Source organism: Gadus chalcogrammus, chromosome 20, assembly GCF_026213295.1.
Source record: "Gadus chalcogrammus isolate NIFS_2021 chromosome 20, NIFS_Gcha_1.0, whole genome shotgun sequence".
Taxonomy (NCBI): domain Eukaryota; kingdom Metazoa; phylum Chordata; class Actinopteri; order Gadiformes; family Gadidae; genus Gadus; species Gadus chalcogrammus.
Window position 1 is genome coordinate 4,813,338 of NC_079431.1, and position 25,383 is coordinate 4,838,720.

Below are 25,383 nucleotides of genomic sequence, written 5' to 3' on the forward strand. Positions count from 1 at the left end.
ATTCTCCCTGGCGAACCTCACCTAACTTACCAAACTTACTAAAAAGGAAAAGAAAGTGGCTTACCCCACGGTCTCCGTTGTATTTTTCGGCAAACTTGCCGTAGTTGAAGTGGATGAAGGTGGGGTAGCCCTCCACCCCTTCCTGCTTGCACAGATCGTGGTTCTGTCCCTTGGTGCAGTCCACCGCAGCGTATGCGATCTGAAGGGAACGATAAACAAAAGAACCACCGATTAATACATCTCAAATGAGTAACAAACATCTGTCTTTAACTAGCTGTCCCTGTGGAAGTATTTTTTAACGCAGTGCCAACAAGTTAGTTTGCGTGGAAAGAACCTACAACACATTCTGGTAACTGTAACCGAGGATACTTTGAAGGACAGATTGTTGTACACGCCACAAAGAAAACTGATTACGTAATTTGGTCATATGGGAAATCACAAGAAGAGGCTGATTTTCATCAAAGAGGGTCGAAACGAAACCCAGCCGCGCGGGTTACAGGAGAGTTTCAACACTGGGCCTTGGAACGCCTTGCTGCACAAGGAACACCAGGAAGACATTGTTTAAATGGCCTCAGATGTTCTTAATATATATATATAAAAAAAAAAGAATGTATGCATTGTATGATGTCGTTTTGCATCTGTCTTCCATATGTGAACACATGTTGACCATTTCCTTGGTGTGTGTGTGTGACCTAATGGCCGGTGAATATAAGTGCACGGTTGTTTGTGTTTAAATCACCATATTTAACTGCCTGGCTCGGACATGCAGTATAAAAAATGAAACGCGCGGAGCTTCATCTCGTTGGACGTTTATGGTAAGTGCTTACATGCGCCCAGTTGCTCTACTGCTTAGCCGGACGTTTTTCATCCACAGGACATTATTGCTCTTCCTAGGTTTAGCTAGCAGCCTGCTCGCATCCCCCCCTCCACACATACACTTAGCAAAACACACGTTCCTCTTAAGTTAAACTGCTTAAAATACAAAATGGTAAAAGAAAATAAATAAAAAAACACCCGCCGCTGCTTAATAAGAAAAAAAACCTGAAAAAACAAACAAGGGAGATTTATGCAGCGAGGCGTTACATCGATTAGCGGCCCGCCGTCTCAATGAGCCGTAAATGTCGGCCGGCTGATATATGGCTCACTCAGAACGGCCCTTTGCCCGGCAGAAATGTCACCCTGTCCCTGGATGCTAACCGGCGTGCCCGGTGAACCCGTCACTGTCAAACAGCCGCCCGCCTTCCAGAAGGCACCGCTCACACCGACGTCGTATGCAGACGAGTAGGGCTTAGTCACCCAGACGAAACGTAACCAGACGCTTTCGACTCGCCGTCATGACTATGCCTCCCGTAAGGAGTTCACCCGATTGAATCGCTCGGCCTGATTATTAATGTTGCTGTTAAACATGTTGCTGTATATACACATGTGGCGTTTCAGAATAAAGGGATGACGTATTGCATGGTGAAGGACCTTTTGTCCTGGTACAGAACCCTTGGAGCCCTTTCCCCCTCTTGAGACGGACCGAAGAGTCCCCGATGCTCACGCGTGGGCCTTTGGTCCCATCTCCTGCCTTGTCTGGAAGGGGTTTGTGCTCTACAGTGAGCTTATTAGTTCCTAAATACCTAATACACCCTGTTAGCGTGTCACCGTTTTCTCACAGTAGATAAAGATAAACAAATTAAACACAAAGGTTGGTTGTCAAAACACACACCTTACATGTTTTTGTTTTATCAACAAATCTGCTTGAAAATATCATTAAAATCCTTCCCCATGGACCCCTGAATGAGCAGAACTGAGCAGTGAATCAGTGATTCTTATATAAATCCATCTATAAAGCGATGTGTGTGTGTGTGCGCGCGTTTATTTCCTTCACATATCCCTAGAACAATTAATCTGATCCACTTCATTCTAGGCGCGTGTATAACCGGGCACCAGAGGAAGTGTAGAGTCCACGTATTTGGACACACAACACTTTCAATACTAATAAACTTGAAAAAGAAACAGTCAACCCCACTCTGTGCCGCAGCTTGGGGGCGGGGCTTAAGGACAGACGCCAGCATGTCTTCAACTGCGTCGATCTACGTCAGTGTGCAGTTTTAAATAAGAAGTGGTTTGAATGAGCCAATCTCGAGAAAGATGCAAGCATCAATACGGGAGGCCGAGCAGTCGGCCTGTTCCTTTCGACAGCAGGAAGCAAAAAGGCCTACTTCAGCTCAATGCTCATCTCTAGACACGCCTAATCCCAGTGGCTGGCGATCGACAGCAGCAGATTAAACCCGTGCCGGCTCGTTTCTCGAAAGAGTCTGCACCCAGTTCCGCTATCGATTCTCCCATTCACCCAATATTTCCCATTGATCTCCAAGTCATACTCTTGAGGAGCAGAACGTTTCCAGTTAGCTAGCCCCCCAGCATGGGTGAGCTGCTTTATAAGTGGGATTACTGCCTGTTATGTAGCCCTGAGTGAGGCGACTAACATGGAGCTCCTCTAACGGCCTACAGGTGGTTTTGCAGTGTTTGGTTGCTGAAAGATCCGTCACCAAGTCTGGTGAAAATGCGATTTAATTCTTGTGATAAATAGCCAATACATATTTTCTTTGTTCAGTTAGGATCCAGGTGGCTAGTTCATCTCATTATTATGTATTTTGAGGGGTCTTGTTTATATTTTTATTTTGAAAGGTTTTTAGATCCTTAAAAAGTTGCTAGGTATTGAAATGTCATTACTCTTGCGGCCATTCAATTCCTGCCTTCAACTAGCCATGGATTGTTTCCCCCTGCTGGCGGCAAAAATCTCAATCCATAGTTGCAGATCTACGCCCTCCAAAACGTGGTTTGTAAACCAATGTCTGTCGCCACAGACGCCACATCCATGGTTTCTTAACGGAGTGTATTCCAGCATCGCCCCGGGCCAGGAGAGCTGTGGGGCGTGATCAGGCCAGAGCCCGGGGACTGGGAAGAGGGAATAAGGTCACAAGATGGGACTCTCCGAATCCCCGGTCAACTCTGCAGCCTCAGCTTAAAGCTCTTGCGGAAACACACGGGGACAGCAGAAGGCAGAGGCTCGAGGGTATTGTGGAACAGTAAAAAAAAATACGATCACAAAAGGTGGAATGACGATAGAAAGGGACCGGTTGGGTGGATGGGTAACTGGGACAGACAGCAGGACGAGTTCCCGTTCAGTGCATGCGCTCATTGCCGGCCATGCAGGTGGGTCGAATCGTCATTACTGCACATGGCACGTTCATAGAGTGCTGTCAATGCAAAGCACTACGGGCTCCGCTTTAACATTTGCTTTTAAGTCAAGACGTTGAGAACAAGAAACAACAACAAATACAATTGCACCTTACAAACAAAGTGTGAGTTGAGAGTCGGTAAGAACAACAACAAAGAAAATTGCACCTTGCAAAACAAGTGTGCAACGAATCACAGGAAATCATAAAGGGGGAGTCTGCAAAATCAGAGCTAGGCGTATGCGTGTTTGTTTCTGGCTGACAAGGTGGAGACAGCCGACAGAACGAGATCTACGGCGGAGGTAAACACTCCAGAGGGCGGGGTCGGTATAAATAGAGTGAGTTTAGACGTCATGTCATTCAGAGGACACTGGGGAAACGACATTGTTCCCGTAGACCATGTAAAGCACCGTCTTAACTAGAAGGGGTTCTGCTCTGAGACGGAAATGTATTTATTCAAGCATTACGTGTTTATTTATCCTCCCGGTAATGGTGAACGGACGGGAAGCACTGGACTTTGAGTGCAGCGTAAAACAAGATCCATGATACCCCTCCCCCTCCATCAACATGCCTTTACGTGATTGGTTTGATGAGCAGGTTCATGTGTGTGCAGGCTGTGGGGGCTCAGGCGTGGAGAGCTACGCCACCACAGACAAAGAGGAAATACACAGGAGGAACTCCGGTTGATCCATCACACCTACATTAATCTAAAGAACATCATGTTGCATTAAACATGAACACCGTGGCAGGGAAGGTGGTTTTTTGCCACTATTTCTAAAGAATGGCCGGCCTTTGTGTCTGCTGCACCACCTCCACTACATCAAGAAAACACTAAAATTGACCCTTTTAATTGTCCCTATAAATACATTGATTTGGCAAAAAGCTGAGGTGTGTCAGCGGCCAGTGCCAGTTTATGCGTTTCAACGATCACATTATAGCGTTTACATGAATACTGTGAATGTGTGGGTGAATGGGTGAATGTTAGGCCATATTCTAAAGTGCTTTTAATGGCCACTGGTTAGAAAAGCGCTGCATAAATGCAGTCCATAAGGCACACATACTGAATGGTGTTGTGTGAAGGGTCACAGGATACTCTTTGTTGACCCATTGAAAAAAAAAAAAAACAGAAAGGAAAGAAAAACATATTTATGAGGACCTGGATCTACAAAATAGGCATTTGGCTCAATCTATCCTGAGGCGGAGCCCCCCTGAACTCCCTTTGTAGGAGGTGCTCATGCAGTCTCACTTCTAACTGCGGTCCAGATTTCAACAGATATGTTCGCTAATCCTCGCCATCTGAAACTGATTTCAGAAGATTCCTAACTATTGAGCAAGCCGAATGATCCGGGAATTATTCAAAATTAGATCACCGTCTGTTGACGTAACGTGTTGACACCGTGGATTAGGGCATTCACAGAGGAATACCGTGTCGTCTTGGGGAGTGTGTGCGCGTGCGTGCGCGTGCGTGCGCATGCCTGTGTGTAATCGGAGTGTGCGTTGAGTATTGCAAGACATGTTGCCACATATCGTAAGCGTGTGCAAGTGTGTGTGTGCGTGTGCGCAAGAGGGTGTGTGTGCGCAAGTGTGTGTGCGTGTGCAAATGTGTGTTTACGGTTGAAAGTGAGCGGGTGTAAGCGCGCGGGCGCGCGTGTGCGTGTGATTAAGGAGTGAGTCACATAATAAGGAATTGAAAGAGTCAGCGGGGCTGAACCTTGGAGTGAGTGCGTGTTTACTGGGAGCGAGTGGGAGTTGGAATGCATTACGAGAGGTCATGCACCCCTCCGGGGGGAAATGGATAACGCAGGGCCGCAAAGTGTTGGTTTGTCTCCTTGTTTCAGGTCTGCAAACATCGCACAACCTCACATGGCCCCCCCCCGAGTGAAGCGGTGATCAGACGCTGCGCTCCCGTGGGGGGAAAAGTACGAAGGGAGGAGACGGCTGGGGCGGCAAAAGCTCGAAAGCAGAACACTGGTTAGGGTTCGCCGTAGCGGTTTCCCGTCACGGAACTCTGCGTTCCTCTTTGACCTTGGTCCAGTTCTGATGACTGGAATGGATTTATGTTTGACGAGTTGTGTTCATTTTAGTGTGTCGTTTGTCTGAAATGTTAACAGTGTGTGCGCTTTTTAGAAAGTACACTTATTATTATTATTATTCCTCCCCTTACAGCAATATCCTCTTTTTAATGTGTAAACTTCATTAGCATATTTGCTTGGAAAAGGGCAACAGAGATAATGAATTACCATACCTTAGAGCAATATTTACCCATTGTAGTAGACAAACAACACGAGCGTCTCTGTACTGATATCGCCCGAGACAGGAGCTTTAGACATTAACGTATGACAAATACCGAGGCCACTAGCCATTCCGATGCCATCCTGTGCAGATCATACACAGCACACACACACCCGAGCCGGCTCGTTAACAGGGGGAGGCCTTACCTTGCGGTCGTCCTTGAAGGTGTCGGCCGCCGCTGTGAAGTGGGGGACAGAGCTCTTGCAGTGGGGACACCCTAGGAGAGCAGACCACACGCACACACATTATTTATACACTTTTTGTGTTTACTTTTTTATTTTCTAAATTATTCCTTTTAAATTTTATTTTGCTGACGTTACAAATCAATTTCTCCCCCCCTGGGGATCAATAAGGGGGCACACACACACACACACACACACACACACACACACACACACACACACACACACACACACACACACACACACACACACACACACACACACACACACACACACACACACACACACACACACACACACACACACACACGCGTGTGGTGGTCCAATGCCATTGTGTGCACCATATAAATAGGATTAGACTGGTATTCATAAAAAAAGGAAAAAAATGAAGGAAAAAGACAAGGAATCAATGGCGTTATATCATTGCACTTCCTCAAAGACATATCTGAAGAGACATAAAACACCCGGACCCATAACAAGTGGCAGGTGCCTTACAGGATTAGCCTACGTTAGGGATAGCTCACTTTTATTTTATGAAGTGTAATAAATCTTTTTTATGACCATCGTAAAATTAACAACTGACCCATCCCCCCCCCCCCCCATCCATCCATCCATCTTTCCCCCACTGGCTGTCGCACGTTCAACACAATGTTTACCCCCTTTGGGCCCAGGGACACTGTGCGCCTAGCCCATACGGTATCGCCCCTACAGTGGTAGGACGTCTCTGCCATATTGTTAGTGTGGGGCAGAAGGGGTAACTAGCTGTTTTCACTGTTGTTGCATGTCTAACAGGGACCAGTTCGTTTCTAAGCCTTTTAATATTGTCAAGACTACAGTACTGCAGAGAATATGTTGAGAAGATACAATGGACTCAAAAGTTCCTGTAGGGGAATTCATTAAGAAGCAGGCTGCTGCTTTTTTCAATTAAAAAATGAGTCACGTTGCTAGAATTTGAACTTTCCTTTCTTAGCAGTGCTACTTCAGAGTGGCCCAAATAAGTTTTGAGGATTTAACGTTTCTTCACAGTGCCTCGTGGTAAAACAACAACGCTGATCGGAAAGACATCTGCAACACACTGGTCATTATGGAAATGAGTGACGCAGTTTCGCAAAGGGCTTTTAAGAAAGATCAACAAACTAGCAATTGTCTACAACTCTGTCTTATTAAGAAAGATAAAGTCTGAGGGGTGTTTCGCTCATCAATAAACAACTGTGCTGCTTTGCCATTTCATTGATCGATCTCCTCCGACTCCACAGAAACCAAAAACCTGAGCCAAAAAACAGCATCAAACAAAACGGGTGCTTTTGTTTTTGAGTCTCGAGGGGGAAGAACTACTGTAACAACTAACCGGCCCCCTCCCCGGTCCACCCGGTCCACCCGGTCCACCCACCAACCCACCCACACACCACTTTTTTTTTTTAAATACAAAGGTTTGGTGACGGGGGCGGCCTTCCTGCGCTGCAGAAGAGATACTCTCGGGGAGGACGGAGCGAGTGGGGGAACAAAGTGCATGTAGCGTGTAATTGTGCCGGAGTGCCCCAGATTTCACAGGTTTACCCGTCTTGACACTAAGAGCTGCGCGTCTGTAATGACACCCGCTGCACTCGTCTGTTCTCCAGGCGGGGGGAGATTGTTTTCTCCTTTTATTTTTTTTTTGTCCTTCACTTTGCACTCACATAATTACGGAGCGACGGAGCCAGATAGAGACAGGAGACGGGAAAGGCGGAGAGGGCGGGAGAGAAAATAAAACTAAAAAAGACGTTCAGAGCGAGAAAAAGAAGAGTGACGAGGAGAGATTACAAACAAAAAGAGGACTGATGAAGTGGAACGGCGAGACGGAAGACGAGAATGTACAAGAGAGGGGCCGGGAGGGAGACAGATGGGGGGAGAGGTAGAGGGGGGGGGGGGGATTGTTGTGTTGTTTCATTGTGAACAGCGTGGGGTGTGATTTAACGCGAGATCAAGTGTGCGCTGCTGCATACGTATTGTTCAGGCAACGTTCAAACGCATTGAATCATTATGTATTGTAGCTAAACAGCACTTAACACAACGCGTTCAGATGGCTGCTTATGAGGTATTTAGCGCATCCGACTGCTGTGCGGAAACATAATATGTACACAAGGAGCCAATTAGCGCCTCACATGGGGGATTATAAGGAGGGAGAGAGAGAGAGAGAGAGAGAAAGAAAGAGAGATAAAGAGAAAGAGAAAGAGAAAGAGAGAGAGAGAGAGAGAGAGAGAAACGGGGGAACTAGAGCAAAGAAATAGAGCAACAAATGGATAATGGTCGTTGGGAGGGTGGCTGGTTCTCAGCTCCCCCACCGCCCCTCAGAGTAAAAGAAAAGGATAACAAAATGTGGTTTGTCTGATACGTGTTCAGCCTCCACCAAACAGTCTGATCCAACAAACCTCCCCCTGCTGATCAAACAGCGGCTGGTACAATCACACTGCGCTTCAGCGGCCGCCGAGATAATTGGAAATTGCTTATCGCTAATATTGTATTTCCTCATGCAAGTGGGGGAATTATGGCAAATGCTAGTATAGTAATATCTATTTTTGTTTATACTAAAGTGCCCTTATTATTATCCCAGCAGTTGTGAGTGATTAGTCCACTAATCAATTGACCGATGCCCTGTGAGAGTGTCCGCTTAGATGTACGATGGATAGAACGGCCTACCCAGTTGGTGCAGTCTACTAGGTAGGACTGTAGACTGATCGATAATCATACTGATCTAGGTGAACACTCTAAATGTCACTTTGCCACATTTTGAAAAGACTTGTAATTGCTAATCCCACGCACACCTGTTGGTAAAATAGGGACATTTGAAAGCTTACAGGAGTCATGAGAGCCATGGCATCATTGTTGTGAATAAAATGATGGTTTTCTTGCTATTGCCATCACAGAGGCCTCCTCCAATTGCCTCATCCCTCCCACTGTAGTTCCTTTAAATTCCCTCCTATTGATTTCACCGTAATGCATTACACGCAAGATCAAGTGTATGTTTGCACCCCGTCGAAACATACCACACGCCGCTTTTCCAATTTATATCAGCATTCATTTATCTATATCTATATCTATATATATATATATGGTACACTGCAACGCAATTCATATGACTCATTGTTTGGTGTGCGTCTATATAATAAAATTAAGTTCCTTGCAGTAGTTGGAACGATGTCAACATGTTCCAAACACAAGATCAGTATCCATTAACTTTTATTGGAGTCATCTCCCCCGAGTCCTCATGGCTTAGGTGGGGTTCCTATAACGCTCGTGATTTGAGTACTTGGCCTGCAACGCTTTCCCGCGGTGGGTATAAAATAACGATTCGTTTTTATGAAATAAAATCTCAGGATACGATCTGAGAGAATCGACGTTGGCTCAGACAATTTCCCACAAAAAATGTATATACACATATATGTGTACACACACACACACACACACACACACACACACACACACACACACACACACACACACACACACACACACACACACACACACACACACACACACACACACACACACACACACACACACACACACACACACACACACACACACTTTGACCTCGATATAAACGTGTGGTGGTGAGGGGCGGGAGGGAGGGAGAACAGGGAGGACCAGAGACATATGGAGGGGTCTTACAGGGAGCGTAGAACATGACCAGGGCGTGCTTCTTCTTCTTCAGGGCCTCCCGGAAGTCCTCCGTGCCCAGGTGGCTGACGCTGGAGGGCTTGTCCTCCCATGACTGCTCAGGGGGAGGCGGTGCCTGCGGGCTGGGGGGGGGGGGGGGAAGGGGGAGGGGGAGAGGGAAAGGGGGGGGGGGGGGGGGGAGTGGAAGGAAGAGGCGGAGGAAGAGGGGGAGCGGGAGGGAGAGAGGAACAGAGCGAGGACGAGGGCGAGGGAGAGGATGAGGGGGAGGGAGATGAGGAGGGGGAGGGGGGAGGGAGAGGGGAAGGAAGAGGGGGAGGCAGAGGGAGAGGGGGAGGCAGAGGGAGAGGGGAAAACAGACAGACAGGTGGGGAGAAAACTTAGTCTAGTTTCTTTCAAGATTGATGACGCCCTTCAAAAATGAGATAAACAACATTAAAAAAAGAAAATACCAAATCGTGAGTTGGTGAGTTAATTCACCCCGGAAGCAGCCCGCTATATAAAGCGTGACCTTTGGTCGACCCCTAGCTTTACGACGCCCCTAATAGCGACCGCCGCACAGATACCATCACCTTGGCCGTTACTTTTTACAGCGGCCCCTAAAATATAAATCGTTCCATTATAGAACAGGAGGTTGTTCCAAATGAATCAAAAAGACGAAATGCATCAAATTATTTGGGGCGATTAATGGTCTCCTAAATCACTCCTTTGGCTGAATGAGGAGTGGAGCATCACACAAGAGAAGAATAAGATTAGCTTGTAGCACTAGCCGGTCGTGGTGAGGTTATCATTGACACGTAACTCGGACTCTAGCACTGATTATTCAGACCCAACCAATGCGTCATTCGGACTCCAATATAAAGACTCATACTTATCTGGTTTTAAATGCAACGTGTGGGTTCATTGTTTGACCTCTGAATTTGTCATTAAGCAAGTCAATATCATATATTTATAACTCAAGTGTTATACATCGTTGATGCAGACACAAGACTTTGTGACCTGGCCCCGTGGACCGCCCATCATGGACTTTAGACCTCTCTGGGTAGCCGTAGACTTTAGACCTCTCTCCAGGTGACTGGCTTCTCCAGTCAAAGGGCCATAGTGGGGACTCACTTGCGCATGAAGTCGAGGATGCCGTCCTTGCTGCGGAGCTGGGGCAGGGCGTACATGTCCTGGCCCTTCTCAAAGTACTTCATCGTGGGGAAGCCCGAGATCTTGAAGCGCTCGCCGGTCGCCTTGTGGATGGTGGTGTCCATTGCCGCCAGAACGCCCGGACTCTGTAGGAGGGGGGGGGAAACGGCCAAGGGATCAGCAACGGCGGTCTCCACGGAAACATGCTCGGTTCAAAGCATGCCGTTTCATCTGGCTGGTTGCATATTTGGTATCAAATTAACCCTAGGGTTATGGCCGTTATGACCGGTAGAGCATTCTACCGTAGTATTCGTAATGCTAAAAAGGGGGAACGGTGACACAAAATGGAACAACAACAGCACAGCTTTTTTGTGAACAATAAAACTGAACTCGCAAACCCAGGCGAGAGAGAGAGAGCGAGAGAGGGGAGGAGAAGAGGGATAATAAATGATGTTATGGGCCTTGAAGCCTCAGACGGGGAGAGTGAGAGGCGCTAGATTATCCGCAGCAGATAATGACCAGGATCTCCCCATTGACTTGTGCTGGGCTTGGAGCCACCATGAGCCTGTATATGCGAGTGTGCGTGCGTGCGTGTATGAGCATGTGCACGTACGGACGTGTTGGTGTGTGCGAGTGTGCATGTGTGTGTATCTGTGAGAGTGTGTGTACCACACCCTACTAATGTGAAACAGACTAAGCTGTGGCCCTTCAGGAGTCTTCGACCCGTACTGGGGTTCTGACTAAAGAGACCCTGGAGCCTCCCGACGGCTCCGGTGTTGCAACGCCCGCAGGTTAACATCACCGTAGCCCTTTGCTCTCTGAACAGATAGCGCTCGTCCAGTCAGGACAAAAACAAAGACAAGGTGTGGAAAAACGCTGACATGTCGGTGCCATGCAATAAAATATGCAATTGTGCACAGTCTGTCACGCACGTACTCACACAAGTACGTACAGACACACTCACACACACACAAAAGTACACACACACTCAATAACAAGTACGTACACACACACAAGCACGTACACACACACACACACACACTTACGTCAGAGCCCTTGTTGAGGACCTCAGCGGCCTCGTCGTATTCCGGCTTCATCTTCTTACAGTGGCCACACCCTGCAGGGAGCAGAACACGCACGTATGAGTCACGTCCGCGACCCTCAGCACACGCAAATATAGAAGCGGGCCTAGCCGTGGGGCCCGGAGGAAATGACCTCGCCGAAAACCCGACACCAGAGAACCTTGGGAATTCCGTCCTCGGAAAAGCTGTGCGCCACGATCGGACCGTCGTAGACAAAGACAAGGGTAGAGCGTATAGAGCCTGGACGACCAGGGGACGGGCACAGGAAGAGGCTTGTGGCGAGGGCATGGGGCTCGAGCTGAGCCCCATGCCCTCGTGCGGACGCCCGACGCCTCACCTGGCAACCGCGTGGCGTTGCTATGCGTCTGACCGCCGCCTCCTTTCTCCAGAGGAGCAACGTCACGTCTGATTGCTTATGCGACCGTGTCGCGTGTCTTGGTGCGTGCGTGGATGAGTGTGTGATGAGAGTGTGTCGAGAGTGAGAGCGAGCCATTGAGATTTAGAGAGGGGGGGGGATGAGTTGGTATGTGCGAAAAGGGTCAAACGAATGGTGTGTACAGGTAGGTAGGTGCGAGAGTGAGAGAGCGAGAGAGACTCCTGAGCCGGGGATCTAAGCCACAAGGTGGAGTGAAATTCGAAAGAGGGAGGATTCAATTACACAGCGGAGCCCCCGCCGCTAGCCGCTAGCCCGGCTAACCTCAGGAGCGGGGGAGGGGGGGGGGTCGGCGGCGACAGCGGCCTTATTGGTGTTGTTTGTGTTGCCTGAAGAGCCTTGAATTACTGGGGGGGGATGGGGTGGGAGGAAGAGCGAGAGAGCGAGTGGAGCGAGAGACTACGGCGTGGTCGTGAACGCTCTGCATGATTCACCAGCTCGCTCGTCACCAGCGCTCCAGTCGGCCGCCGTCTGGCAGACAGAGGCCCCGCCGCCCTCCGAGGTGTCTCGATTAATATTGCATGAGCGCCGCGGCGAGGAGCCGCCAAGCATTTTATTTCTGGATACCAAATTACTTTTGAAAAAAAGAAAAACAAAACAAAACCACAATATTTGCGGGGCGGCATCACTGTCCCCAGACGTGATGAATATGCATGTCTGATGACTGAGGGGGGGGAGGGGGGGACAGGGGACGGGGGCGTTGTAGTTTACGCACATGAGGTTTTTCTGGCGTTTTTTCCCCCCCCCCTCTGTATTTGTTTGCCTCGCCCCCCCTCCTCCCCCGTCTCCGTTGCACAGTTTTGCCGATCAATTCTGAGGTTTTATTCGCTGTCGTTACGATGTTTAATGCGTCGCCGGTAGCAACCGCTCCAACGACTGTAATGAACCGCAGCGAATAAAACCGAAGTGCACGGAACAGCGCTGGCACCGCCACCGGCGGACGGGAGCGGGCGGACGGCGGCCAATAGCAGCCGAGGCCAGACGGAAAGGGAGCGAGAGACGAAGGAGAGATTTACAGAGGGTGGCCTGACCCCCTTTTGGGGGACGAGGAAGATGAGCAAAACCCCACAGCCACCCTAGGGTCCGCATCGGCACCGCCGACGTTTCCCCTGATAGGGTTGGTTGTGTGTGTGTCTGTGTGTGTTCAAAGGAGGATATTGTAAAAAAAAAAAAAAAGTGTAGGTCAGACGAAAGAAGACAATGGTGACCTTGGGGCCAGATGTGTGTGTGTGTGTGTGTGTGTGTGTGTGTGTGTGTGTGTGTGTGTGTGTGTGTGTGTGTGTGTGTGTGTGTGTGTGTGTGTGTGTGTGTGTGTGTGTGTGTGTGTGTGTGTGTGTGTGTGTGTGTGTCTAAATAGAAGCATATAGGGTTGCATCAGAACGCAAGAGAGACCGTTTATCCCCAAGGCTTACATAATTACCCCTGGAGGCGGTGAGAGTGTAACATACCAAACATCCAAAACACACACACGCACGCACACAAATAAATACAAAGCCTTCAGCCTCACCCTGCCCGACAATAGTGGGAAATGGGATAGAGGCGGGGTAGGAAACCAAACAGAGAAATCAAAATAAACGGGAGCTGAGGCAGTTGGTCGTGGCTCCATTAATCTCTGTGTGACGGGGGCCGCTCAGACGGAGCCGCTGAACCGGCCGCTCCAGGTTCACACATCCCTGTTCCCGCTCGTGTTCACATTCTTAGGGTTAAAAAGAAAATATCATTTTAGAGGTGTGTGATTGACATTAACTAGGACGTTTGACATTGCATGTCCCACCATGCCTGCCTTGCCTTCGGGGCTGCAGTCCTTTGTGGGCCTGAGTGCATGTGTGTGTGTGTGTGTGTGTGTCTGTGTGTGCGTACACACACGTATAGGATTAAAACGATTAAGCCTTTAAGGAGCAGGTATGCGTTTCTGCGTGTGCGCGTGTGTTTGTGTGCGTTGGCCTGTGCATGAAGTGCTGCATCATGCCTTGCATTGAGGGGAATGCCCTTCGGGGTGAGAGAGCGAGGCAATACCGCGTAGGGAAAAGGTGGAGGAGGAGGTGGAGGTGGTGGATGATGAAAGGACTCCTGTATGTGCCGCTGGAAGCAGAAAGTGATCTATACTCGAATGCCCGGCTATATAGAGATGCGGGAGGGAGGGGGGGGAGGGAGGGAGGGAGGGAGGGAGGGAGGGATGGACGTAGGCAGCGCAGGGAGCACACAAGACCGATAAATACATAGAAATAGAGAGGAGCGTGTGTGTGTATTTGTACGTGTGTTTGTGAGAGTGTGTGTGCATCTGTGTGCGTTTGTTTGGTGGTTAAAAGGCTGGGGGGGGGGGGGGGCAGTTGTGAAAACAATAGGCTGATGAGGAAAGGGGGAGGGGGAGGGGGGTCGGAGTAGAAACTGATTGATTGAGACAAGAATCTGATTGTGCACCATCGTCCCTGCATTCTGAGCACAGTTTTCCTTTTAAAGGGATTGAATCAATTTGCATGATTTTCCAGCTGTGCGTCGCATTTATTACCAAGCAGATCCCCCCCCCCCCTTTCTCCCCCCCCCCCCCCCCCCCATACCTCCCCAGGACAGGCGCCGAGACAGCTTCAGAGGAGTCCCAAGGCTCAAGTAATTGAAACAAAATCTATTCAAGCTTTCTCCCATTTTTCCTTTGCGTTTGCTCACAAAAGACCCCCTTCCTCCACAATGGCCGCGTCGTGCGTGGGCCCCCCCGACGAAACGACGGGGCCAATCCTCGTTCCCAACGTACACCAGCAGGAATCTATTTAATCGCGGGGCTAACAAGTTGCTCGGAAAAAGCCCCGGATCGAATAGACACTCAAAACATTTGGGTTCACATGCCATCGTGCTCCCTTGTTGTGGTTAGTTTCCCGCCAATACGTTGCACGAGGAGGAGAAACAGCCGGGTTGTTTGTTCGCCGTCTTGCCGTCGCCACCACATCCACCCGGGGTACGTTCAGCAAACGACACATATGCACGAGGCGTTTGTGGCTCAAAGTCACAAACAGCCGCGCACATCCTACAAATGTTAAGAGGTTTACTGAAAGATAATTAGGGCACTTGGGGATTTATCGAGGGGGAAAAAGCGAATAGGGGCCAAAGAGAGAGCTCTGTGTGTGTGTGTGTGTGTGTGTGTGTGTGTGTGTGTGTGTGTGTGTGTGTGTGTGTGTGTGTGTGTGTGTGTGTGTGTGTGTGTGTGTGTGTGTGTGTGTGTGTGTGTGTGTGTGTGTGTGTGTGTGTGTGTGTGTGTGTGTCCCCGTTCTGGTTTCAAGCGTGAAAAGGTCACGTTGTTGCAGTGTGTTTCTGGTTTCATCTGGGAGGGCCCCGGCTAACACGAGGGGGTAGGGGGGGGGGGGGGCCCGTACTCACAGGGGGCGTAGAACATGACCAGCGCCGCCGGGTGCTCCTCCAGGAAGCTGTCGAAGGTGGCGTCGGTCAGGTGGAACACGGGGGACTCGCTCTCCGACCATGGGACCTCCGGGGTCTTGGGCTGGGGGGGCTGGGGGCTGAGGGAGAGAGGGAGAGAGAGAGAGAGACAGAGGGAGAGAGAGAAAACTACTTTGTGAGAGATTTAAACCCAGATTTGTTCCAGCTGATTCTTACGGACTTATTGAACACAGCTGTAACACACACTCCACCCAATCGACACACAAAAACAACCACACCCTTATGACACAGAGCAGTACTGCTGTGTATTGACCCGTGTACACGTACACACACACACACACACACACACACACACACACACACACACACACACACACACACACACACACACACACACACACACACACACACACACACACACACACACACACACACACACACCACCACCCCCCCCCCCCCCCCCCCCCTAATCAATGTTCACCACTGTACCCCTTGATTCCAGAGAATAAGATTAAGCGTTCCCAGAATTACTGCCCATTAAACATGCAATTATGCATTTCATTATGCACTTCATTAGGAAATTAGTCATATTTTCCCATGGTCTACATCAGCTGCAGGATCATTCATCAACCCCCCCTACAGCAGAAACTTAAGATCTTGGATCTTTTCCAGGCACGGTTCGCTATCCATAGATTTATATATATATATATATATATATATATATATATATATATATATATATATATATATATATATATATATATATATATATATATATATATATATATATATATATATATATATATATATATATATATATATATATATATATATATATATATATATATATATATATATATATATATCCAGACCGCTATAATAGAAAGGCGTAAGCTGGACTTATTCCGCACCAGATACCGTATGAAGTTGTTCCTAGGCAACGTCGGGGTGCCATTTCTTCCAAAACAAACCACTTGTGCGGTGGTCTTTGAAGCAGTCCATTATCCATGCCATGCTGCCTCCGAAGAAAATCTTCACACCTGCTGTGTCATTACCCCGCCTCTGTACCCCACCAACCCCTCACCCTCTTCCCCCCCCCCCAAACCTGTGGATACTTTAAACCAACCACACGCACACCGCAGCAAAATAAAGTCAGAACTTTTTTTGGAACACAAGATAATCTTGCAAGTGGAACCCGACTAAACTGTGGGGTGTGTGTGTGGTGTGAAGGGAGGGGGTGGGGGGGGGGGGGAAAGACGTCTCAGACTGGAATTGTTTTGACAAACGATGCGTATGGAAGATGTGAGGCAGTCGGATAAGCGTGTCCAAGTGTGGGAGAGAAAGGAAGATAGATTAACAAGGGAGGAGGGGAAGAGGGCTCGGGATTATTTATAAATTGTCTTGACTGGGATTGGGCAGCCATTTTTAAATGCGGGGTGTTTCTGGGTGAACGTGTAGGATGGTTTGTGTTGATGCATATGGGTGTTTCCTGCCACAAAAATCCCACTCACTTCTTCATCCAATCAGCGATGTCCTTGGCTGAGGCGCCGTAGTCCTCGTAGTGGTGGAGGAACTTCCCTTTCCTTAAAAAAGAATTAAAAACAGATTTAAAACGGATGGCATCAGTGTTTGGACCAGGGATGGGTCCACCAATCTCCTAATAAATTAGGAGATTGTTATTAATCTTAATAAATTAATTAACTTGTCATCTTGGTGGCCCTTTTAGAGTAAGTATCAAAGAAAGTAAGTACATGAACAATTTCTCCATATGGGTTCACATTTTCTTTTTTATTAATTTCCTAAAGAATATTTAGAAATGGAAGCAAAGGCACAAGTAGATTAACTTTACGTTAAAAGTTAAAAAGGATAGGTTCAAAACATGAGGCCACACTAAACATTTCAACACCCTTGTTAGTACACTTCTTAGTATTTATTCTGTGATGCACAGAAAGCTGGACCACATTCAAAAGCAAAGTTGCTGACAGATATTCATAGAAAAGGTACAGATGGGAAGAGGACACAGCAATTTTTTTTTCCCCCCGAGAAATGTCATTAACCGCCTTTTGGATAAACTGCCATCATATGGAGGGGCTTTTATTTGGCGTGCAAATGGAAATTGCAACTCGGACAGGGTTTGAAAACGCCACACACAAAAACGAATGAATCAAAAATATATGACCTTGTGTGAACTGAAAAATAGGATTTAATCCTATTTTCCCTCTCTGCCTTCACATTTAATTCAGCCCACAATTCAAAACAGATGCTGCAGCATTGCAAAGTGTTGGCTTTGAGTCAGAGGTAAACTCTGACCATTGTAAAGTAACGTGACGCAACCCGCTGGAAGAATAGGGACGCTTGGCCTCAGCGTATTCAAATGTACAGCAATAACAACAACAACATCAACATCAAAAAGAAAATGGAGGTTCAATTTGGTTTTGACACCCTTATTATTCGCAGAGGGATTGTGATGTAACGGCCACATTGCTCTCCGTGCAGCGTTCGCCTGAGCCTGGGCTCTGCTTGCATGCATGCGTGGCGACGGGAGAGGAGTTGAACCGACGGGATCTGGAGCCAAGCAGCCCGTGTCATTAGTAAAAAGGGGGGTGCGGTATTATAATGGTCTTCACAGCATGCCAAGATGCAAAGTGAACCTCAACAGCGATACATTATCGCACTTTTGGAAAAGAGATTGGGAGGAGGGGGGGGAATCTCACGCATGCCACCTCATGAGCTGACTCAGCGTTTACGGGCCAAGTGCCCCGGCTCAGGCGTTTCAGACTATCGCTCCATGATTTACGATCGACTGTAAACGCACCTACTATATCTCTCGTGCTGCAGAAACAGGGAAAAAAAAAAAAACATAAAAAAAAAACATAAAAAACAATGACTACTTACAGTCCGCTCAAACGTAAAATAAAAAACCGTCATTCATCTGGTTGGTGTTTTGTGTTTTTGTGTATGTCGGAAAAAAAGGATAAAGCAAGGACACTCGCTAAAGTCGAGCAGTTACGTCGTTATTTTTTCAGACTCCTCATGAATCCGAGGTCCGGCCCCAAACGGCACCTTGAGTTTCCGGGGACAGGATCGAAGTAAAGCACTTTGAGGTTTGGGGGGACAGGGCCGAGCTAAAGTACCTTGAGGTTTGGGGGGACAGGATCGAAGTAAAGCATCCTGAGGTTTGGGGGGACAGGGCCGAGCTAAAGCACCTTGGGGTTTGGGGGGACAGGGCTGAGGTAAAGCACCTTGGGGTTTGGGGGGACAGGGCCGAGCTAAAGCACCTTGAGGTTTGGGGGGACAGGGCCGAGCTAAAGCACCTTGGGGTTTGGGGGGACAGGGCTGAGGTAAAGCACCTTGGGGTTTGGGGGGACAGGGCCGAGCTAAAGCACCTTGAGGTTTGGGGGGACAGGGCCGAGCTAAAGCACCTTGGGGTTTGGGGGGACAGGGCTGAGGTAAAGCACCTTGGGGTTTGGGGGGACAGGGCCGAGCTAAAGCACCTTGAGGTTTGTGGGGACAGGGCCGAGCTAAAGCACCTTGAGGTTTGGGGGGACAGGGCCGAGCTAAAGCACCTTGGGGTTTGGGGGGAGAGGGCCGAGCTAAAGCACCTTGGGGTTTGGGGGGAGAGGGCCGAGCTAAAGCACCTTGGGGTTTGGGGGGACAGGGCCGAGCTAAAGCACCTTGAGGTTTGGGGGGACAGGGCCGAGGTACAGCACCTTGAGGTTTGGGGGGACAGGGCCGAGGTAAAGCACCTTGAGGTTTGGGGGGACAGGGCCGAGCTAAAGCACCTTGGCCCGCACTGTAGCGAAGAAGCTGGCCCGATGGTCAGATAGCCCCGTTGGGTGCTGCTGGCCGATTAGCTCCGGGTTCATCATGGAGGGGAGCTCATTACCGAGGCTGGAAGGAGGCTGGGGCTGTAATAAGCCAGGAGGGCCCGTGTTGAGAACGAGGAGCTGGCAGCCCAACGGCCTGGATGTGCTCCACACGGACCATCAGGGCGCGTGTGTGTGGGTGTGTGCGTGTGTGTGTGGGCGTGTGGGCGTGTGTGCGTGTGTGAGGTTTTCCTGACACACACACGAACCTCGGGTGTAATTAAAAGACCAGGCAATAAACTTGTGTTTAATGTGAGGAGATAGGACAACTGCGATAGAGAGAGTAGCGAGGAAGAGCGCCTTCCCCTCGACATTCACAACCTTGTGAAATATGCCAACCTGGCAGCGGGGATCCTCTGTATTGGAATCATCCAGCATTGCTCGAGCATGTATCGTCCTTCTGGGTGTTTGACCGCAGGAGTGTCAACAAGATTTGTATCTTTACGATTGGTGTTGCAGTGTGTGAGTGAGAGTGTGTGTCCTAAACCCTTGATTAAATAGACAGTAGAGAGTGTAATCATGCCAAAAAGACCACAAGTCTCAGTAGGAACACAGAGCAGTGAATGTGTGCCAGTGTTGACAGGGAAGGAAGGAAGTCATTTCAATTGTCTTTGTCTGGGGAGAGAGGGGGGGGTTTACAGCAGGACTTCTTCATGGTGTTTTTTGGTACATTGGAATCTGTTGAAGACACTTGAAAAAGCGCACTGGTGCAAAGGGCAGCGTCTCGACAAAGAAACAAATACGACGCAGTGAGAGAAGAGGTGTGTTTTTGTGTTTTTGAGTGTATATGCGTACGTGTCTGTGTGTCTGTGTGCACTTACTCAAAGTAGCAGAAGGTGGGGTAGCCCTTGACGTTGTACTCCTGCTTGAGGCCGTCGAACTCGCTCGGATGCACGTTCATCCCCGCCAGCACCTGGAGGGGAGGGGGTGAGGTGAGAGAGAGACCAGACGTGACTCCCGAGGCCTGCGGCGGCAGCCCTGGCGTCCGTCCTCCTCAAAAGGAGGGTCAGCGCTAAACAGGTCTGCTTTTAAATCAGCGAGCTGTGGGAGATGAAGACGGATCGCTCCGGAGGAGCCGCGCTGAAAGGCGAGCGCTTGTGAGGAGACATGTTATTGCTCGGCTGTTATGGAATCACATAGTCTCAAACGTGTTATTCCGAGGTTTTGATTGCCCCAGGCCGCCTGTTGGCCCAACAGAGGTGCAGGAAAACCTCCTTGCGCAGCAACACACACACACACACGTCATCACAAACGGTAATTTTCCCTAAAGAGAGATAAGCACCTCACGCCAAAACCAACGCTTTGTTTGATTTGAGGTAATATAGGGGAATGGTGTTTGACATAATTGCACACACCGCGGGCAACGCTCAACAATTTTGCACTCTAATACGCCTTAATCAAACAACAAAAACTTCTCATCATCCTTCCATTCATTTCCTGCTTGGAAGGGACCGGCGCATGCCAATTACTCGGTGGCGTTCTCCGCTCGCTCGCGCACGCCAGGTACGCACGCGCCCGCCCGTTTGCCAACACCGAAACCTTTTGTGAGCCTCCCCCATTGTGTCATCGCCTCTCGCTCGCATCTCCGCAGAAATTGCCAGAGGCCCTTCCAGCAGGAAGGATAAAAAACGAAACCGAAATAGCCCATTTTTTTTTTTTTTTAAGTTTAATTTGTGGCCCCCGTCTGTTGCCTTAGCGCACGGGGCCCGGCGCTACTTCATGGGAACGACTAAGTGTTTGGAAATTGCTTTTACCCCATCCGTCCTAAATGGTTAATTCAGCAAGAAGAAGCACAGGCCGTTTAACTGTGGCGCTTTGACAGTAAGTGGCCAAAAAAGCGGCGCAATTGTACTACGGCAAGTGAAAATAAATAATAGCAACCAACAACAAATAAATAAATAAGGGAACCAACACCCCCAGACATCCACAATCCGGTAAGGTGGTAGCTAGTCTGCAATGAGAGCTGGGCTACATTCTGAGAGGCTCTTGGAGAAGCGGAGGTAATTACGCGACACAGATAATGTCCGCTCTAACATGAAGTGGGCAATATTCCGAAGAAAAGCGCAGACTAGTCGGAAAGGTAGTCCAGGGGGGCTTCTGGTGCGAGCCTCACTCTGCTCCCCATATGTTAAATAAAAGACCGGTTCTGGAATAGGAGAGTGAGTGTTTGCTGGGGAATATGAATTACCCTCGTCTGATGAGCACTGCGGAAGGACCTGTGATACAGGGCTTAAACACTTGACTAATGCAAAGTACAACCAGTGTCACTCCTTGGGCAACTCAGGTCGACGGCAACCTTGACACACACACACACACACACACACACACACACACACACACACACACACACACACACACACACACACACACACACACACACACACACACACACACACACACACACACACACACACACACACACACACACACACACACACACACACACACACACACACAGCTGGGCAAATAGAGCTGAAATGAAAGAGCTTACGCTCATTCGAAACACTTACATATCTTCCCTTGGTCTCAGTGGCCGCCTGTTGGAATAGGGGCTGCATGCGTTTACACACGCCGCACCCTGTCAAGGCAAACACGCAGAGAAACAAACAGAACAACAGGGCGTTATATTTGTCATTCTGGACGCGTCGATAGAAAACCAACAAGAGCAAAAGATGTCTGCAGGCTGCGACGTTTCTCATGCGTAATGAAGCATGAGAACAACCAGCGTTAACGGGGCGATTTCTTGCTACGTATTGGGGCACAACTGAGCCCCAGCGTGTACGAAAATATCGGTAATGCAGTGGTTTTCCAACACAGGGATGTGCGTTGTTTGGAAAGCATTATGACCCTGTATCCCCGAAGACTCGACTGTTACTCTGGATGAAGTGTTGTCCTATGTCTTTCCCTCCAGCTCAATCTGAGAGACACCCAGTGCGTGTGCGCGTGTGCGTGTGTGTAATCAAGGTGTATGGTGGTGAACATTGATTAGTTGTGTGTGTGTGAGTGAGTGAGTGCGTGTTCCCCAACTGGTGCCGCCCTCCATAATGTTAAAGCAAAACCATTCATATTTCCGGGATAAAGACAAGGTCTATGAACACTTGGTTATTCCTGAGTTCTCTCTGTTGACCATGCAGCGGCCCTCTGCGGCTGTGTGACCCTCTTACACCTTGAATTGAATTACACTAAGACGAACACGTAATGATTGCTAATGCATGAATACATCGACTAATGAAAAACCACAAGGACTCACATGGGGCGTAGAACATCATCAGCACCGGCCTCTCCTCCTTCTTCAGCAACCTTCTGAAGTCCTGAATGAGAGAGAGAGTACAGAAGAGAGAGAGAGAGAGGGAAGGAAAGTGGAGAGGCGCATGGTCAAAGAAAAATGTGTTGAACTATTTCCTCCATCACATAAGGTATGCGACTGCTCCTTCCTGAGACTCTTTGGCCCCATGAGATGTCAATATTATAGTCAGTCAGAGCCCCAGTATTTTTAAATCAGTGTATTGATTCTGAACTCAGACATGGAGGGTCTAGAGGCCATCCATGCCAGATGGAGAACTTGGGTCAATTCTCGCTTTCACATAGAACTTTAGGTCATTAAATCAAACAAACCTTACTTGTTAGCCCCGAAGAAAAACAAGTGTATCAAACGGCTTAGGTGATCGCGATTGCATTTGTAATTGTCGAACAAGGAACGCTTCAACCCCGCAGCCCTGATCGTGGGACTACTACAAAACTACATTAATACACGATCGCTGATCCACACTAGTGCTAATTCACCGCATGTCGGAGTGCTCTAAGCACCGGCTTAGATGCAAAAGCAGCGCGCCGACCTTTGACAGCTAAGGGCTGCGCGGGAAGCCTTCTCGTCTGCTCTGGGAGCGGCGGGCGGCTGTACGCCCTCGTGAATTAACAGCATCCGCAGCAGATGGATCATCGTAATTATCATGGGAACGCAACCAGGAACACCAAATGATACGGGAAACACACGGCCGTTATGTAACACAGCGCTTCCACACTCTCCATCCACCAGGAGCACTCCAAACACTCGACGCCTGGGGTACGCCCCCACATAGGGGGGAGCGCACGCGCGCGCGCACACACACACACACACACACACACACACACACACACACACACACACACACACACACACACACACACACACACACACACACACACACACACACACACACACACACACACACACACACACACACACACACACACACACACACACACACACACGGTCTCTTGCTTTAGGGCACCTCAACGATCGGCACAGCAAGGAGAAGTAGGGATGAACCAACAACTTTTTAGTTTAGCAAGACCAGCATGCGCTCCCTCCTCATCCACTGTACTAGTCTTCCTGGAGACACCCGTTTGCCTCCTTTCTCTCCCCTCATTCTGCTCAGTATTTGAGGATCCGCTGTAGATAAGCGTCACGATGGATGGGGGGGAAAAAAAAACAAATGGAGGAAATGACCTTGGGCTACTTAATGGAAGTTCTGGCCCTGATCATAATCATCACCGTCCTCATCTTCATCCAATCACAGGCCATCACCTGGGCCTTTCAGCACATCCTTCCAGAACCACACTCCCAGTGCCCAGCTTTGTACCGGCTGAAGAGGCTGCAGGCACACTTACTTTCTCCGTCTCGATGTGCACAATGTCTTTAGCCTCTGGGTTCTCCTCCCACAGCGCCGGCCCAGACGGGTCCTTCAGGAAAGCCACCATGGACTAGGGGAGACGAGGATGCAACAGAAATGATCGTCAAATAACAAAATCATAACAAAATAATACATATTTGGTTATTTATCCTGACAAAAAAAAACACAATAAAGAGCGTGAGGGGTGGCGGAAGCAGCTAAAGGGACTATCATATCTCTCCACACACAATAAAACAACAATATAAATATTGAGCGGGCTTGGCGCGGAAGCAATCGCCGTCAACAGGTATCTCGTTCGCTGCGCTGCCGAAGACGTCGGCGGGCGGGCGGGCGGTACTTCGGGGGGGCTGACGTATGGCGACGCGTCCATTCTCTAAGTGCTGCCTCCAGCGCGTGGCACGGAGGAATGTAACTCCCTTCTTAAATGTTTGATGACGGCCTCGGGAAAACGAACCACCAGCAGGGGCGTGTAATGGACCATATGTCTGTCGGCAGAGATGACTGCGGTGGGTCACAATCACTCGGTGTTACCACAAGTGGGAAATGTACATAAAGTCTGCAACAACGGGCTTTCGGGAGGACTTTGGGCGACAATAACATGGAGGTTGGGGAGCGGGGGGGGGGGGGGGGTGGACCTGATGCAATCGAAATAGAAATGAACCAACGTCAATGGCAGAGGTGTACACCCCGGTGTAGGTTTTTGTTTTATCCATAATTAATCGGCATTATCTGGAGTCCTTATCGTTCTTAAAGAAAGACCTTGAATCAATGCAGCTAACGGGCCGGATGAAAGTGATTTTATCTCGAGGAATGAATTAGTGGAATCAAAAGGACAGGCAGGGGGGGGTTGGCTGCCAACAGGGGTTAGCTTGTTTAAGCCTGCCGACAGAAAAACAACAAACTAACCGATCCAAGTGAACGACTTAGTGGGACGTGAAGAGACAGAGAGACGGGGACGCACAGGGTGAGGGGAAAACCACCGGCCTGCCACTCGAATTAACTGAGCATATGAAGGATGTGACAGAGAAAAGCCAAGAGAGCAACAGACAGAACGAGAACGATAGAGAGACAGAGCCAGGGAGAGAGAGGCCGAGCCTAAGAGAGAGAGAACCTGAGAGAGAGACAGAGCCAGGGAGACAGAGACAGAGACAGAGACAGAGACAGAGACAGAGACAGAGACAGAGACAGACAGAGACAGAGAGAGACAGAGAGAGAGAGAGAGAGAGAGAGAGAGAGAGAGAGCCCGAGAGAGACAGAGAGACAGAGAGAGAGAGAGAAAGAGCACGGGAGAGAGAGAACACGATAGAGAGACACAGCCCGGGAGAGAGACAGATCCTGAGAGAGGGAGAGAGAGAGAGAGAGAGAGAAAGTCTGGGAGAGAGAGAGCACGATAGAGAGACAGAGGCCGAGAGACAGAGGGCGAGAGAGAGAGAGCGAGCGAAGAGAGACACCTTCT

General features: G+C 49.1%; 1 protein-coding gene across 1 annotated transcript in view; it reads right to left on the reverse strand.

Moving 5' to 3' along the window:
* The window catches only part of pdia5 (protein disulfide isomerase family A, member 5), a 37,544-nt gene that overhangs the window by 1,421 nt on the left and 10,740 nt on the right, over nucleotides 1-25,383 (reverse strand). Inside the window, exons 6-16 of the mRNA XM_056579713.1 lie at nucleotides 23,905-23,997; nucleotides 22,505-22,565; nucleotides 21,765-21,832; nucleotides 20,076-20,167; nucleotides 16,900-16,971; nucleotides 15,371-15,507; nucleotides 11,533-11,603; nucleotides 10,469-10,632; nucleotides 9,350-9,480; nucleotides 5,666-5,736; nucleotides 65-199 (exon numbers count right to left, since the gene is read on the reverse strand). Of these exons, the coding sequence (XP_056435688.1) occupies nucleotides 65-199; nucleotides 5,666-5,736; nucleotides 9,350-9,480; nucleotides 10,469-10,632; nucleotides 11,533-11,603; nucleotides 15,371-15,507; nucleotides 16,900-16,971; nucleotides 20,076-20,167; nucleotides 21,765-21,832; nucleotides 22,505-22,565; nucleotides 23,905-23,997 (1,095 nt within the window). The remainder of the gene's footprint in view (nucleotides 1-64; nucleotides 200-5,665; nucleotides 5,737-9,349; nucleotides 9,481-10,468; nucleotides 10,633-11,532; nucleotides 11,604-15,370; nucleotides 15,508-16,899; nucleotides 16,972-20,075; nucleotides 20,168-21,764; nucleotides 21,833-22,504; nucleotides 22,566-23,904; nucleotides 23,998-25,383) is intronic.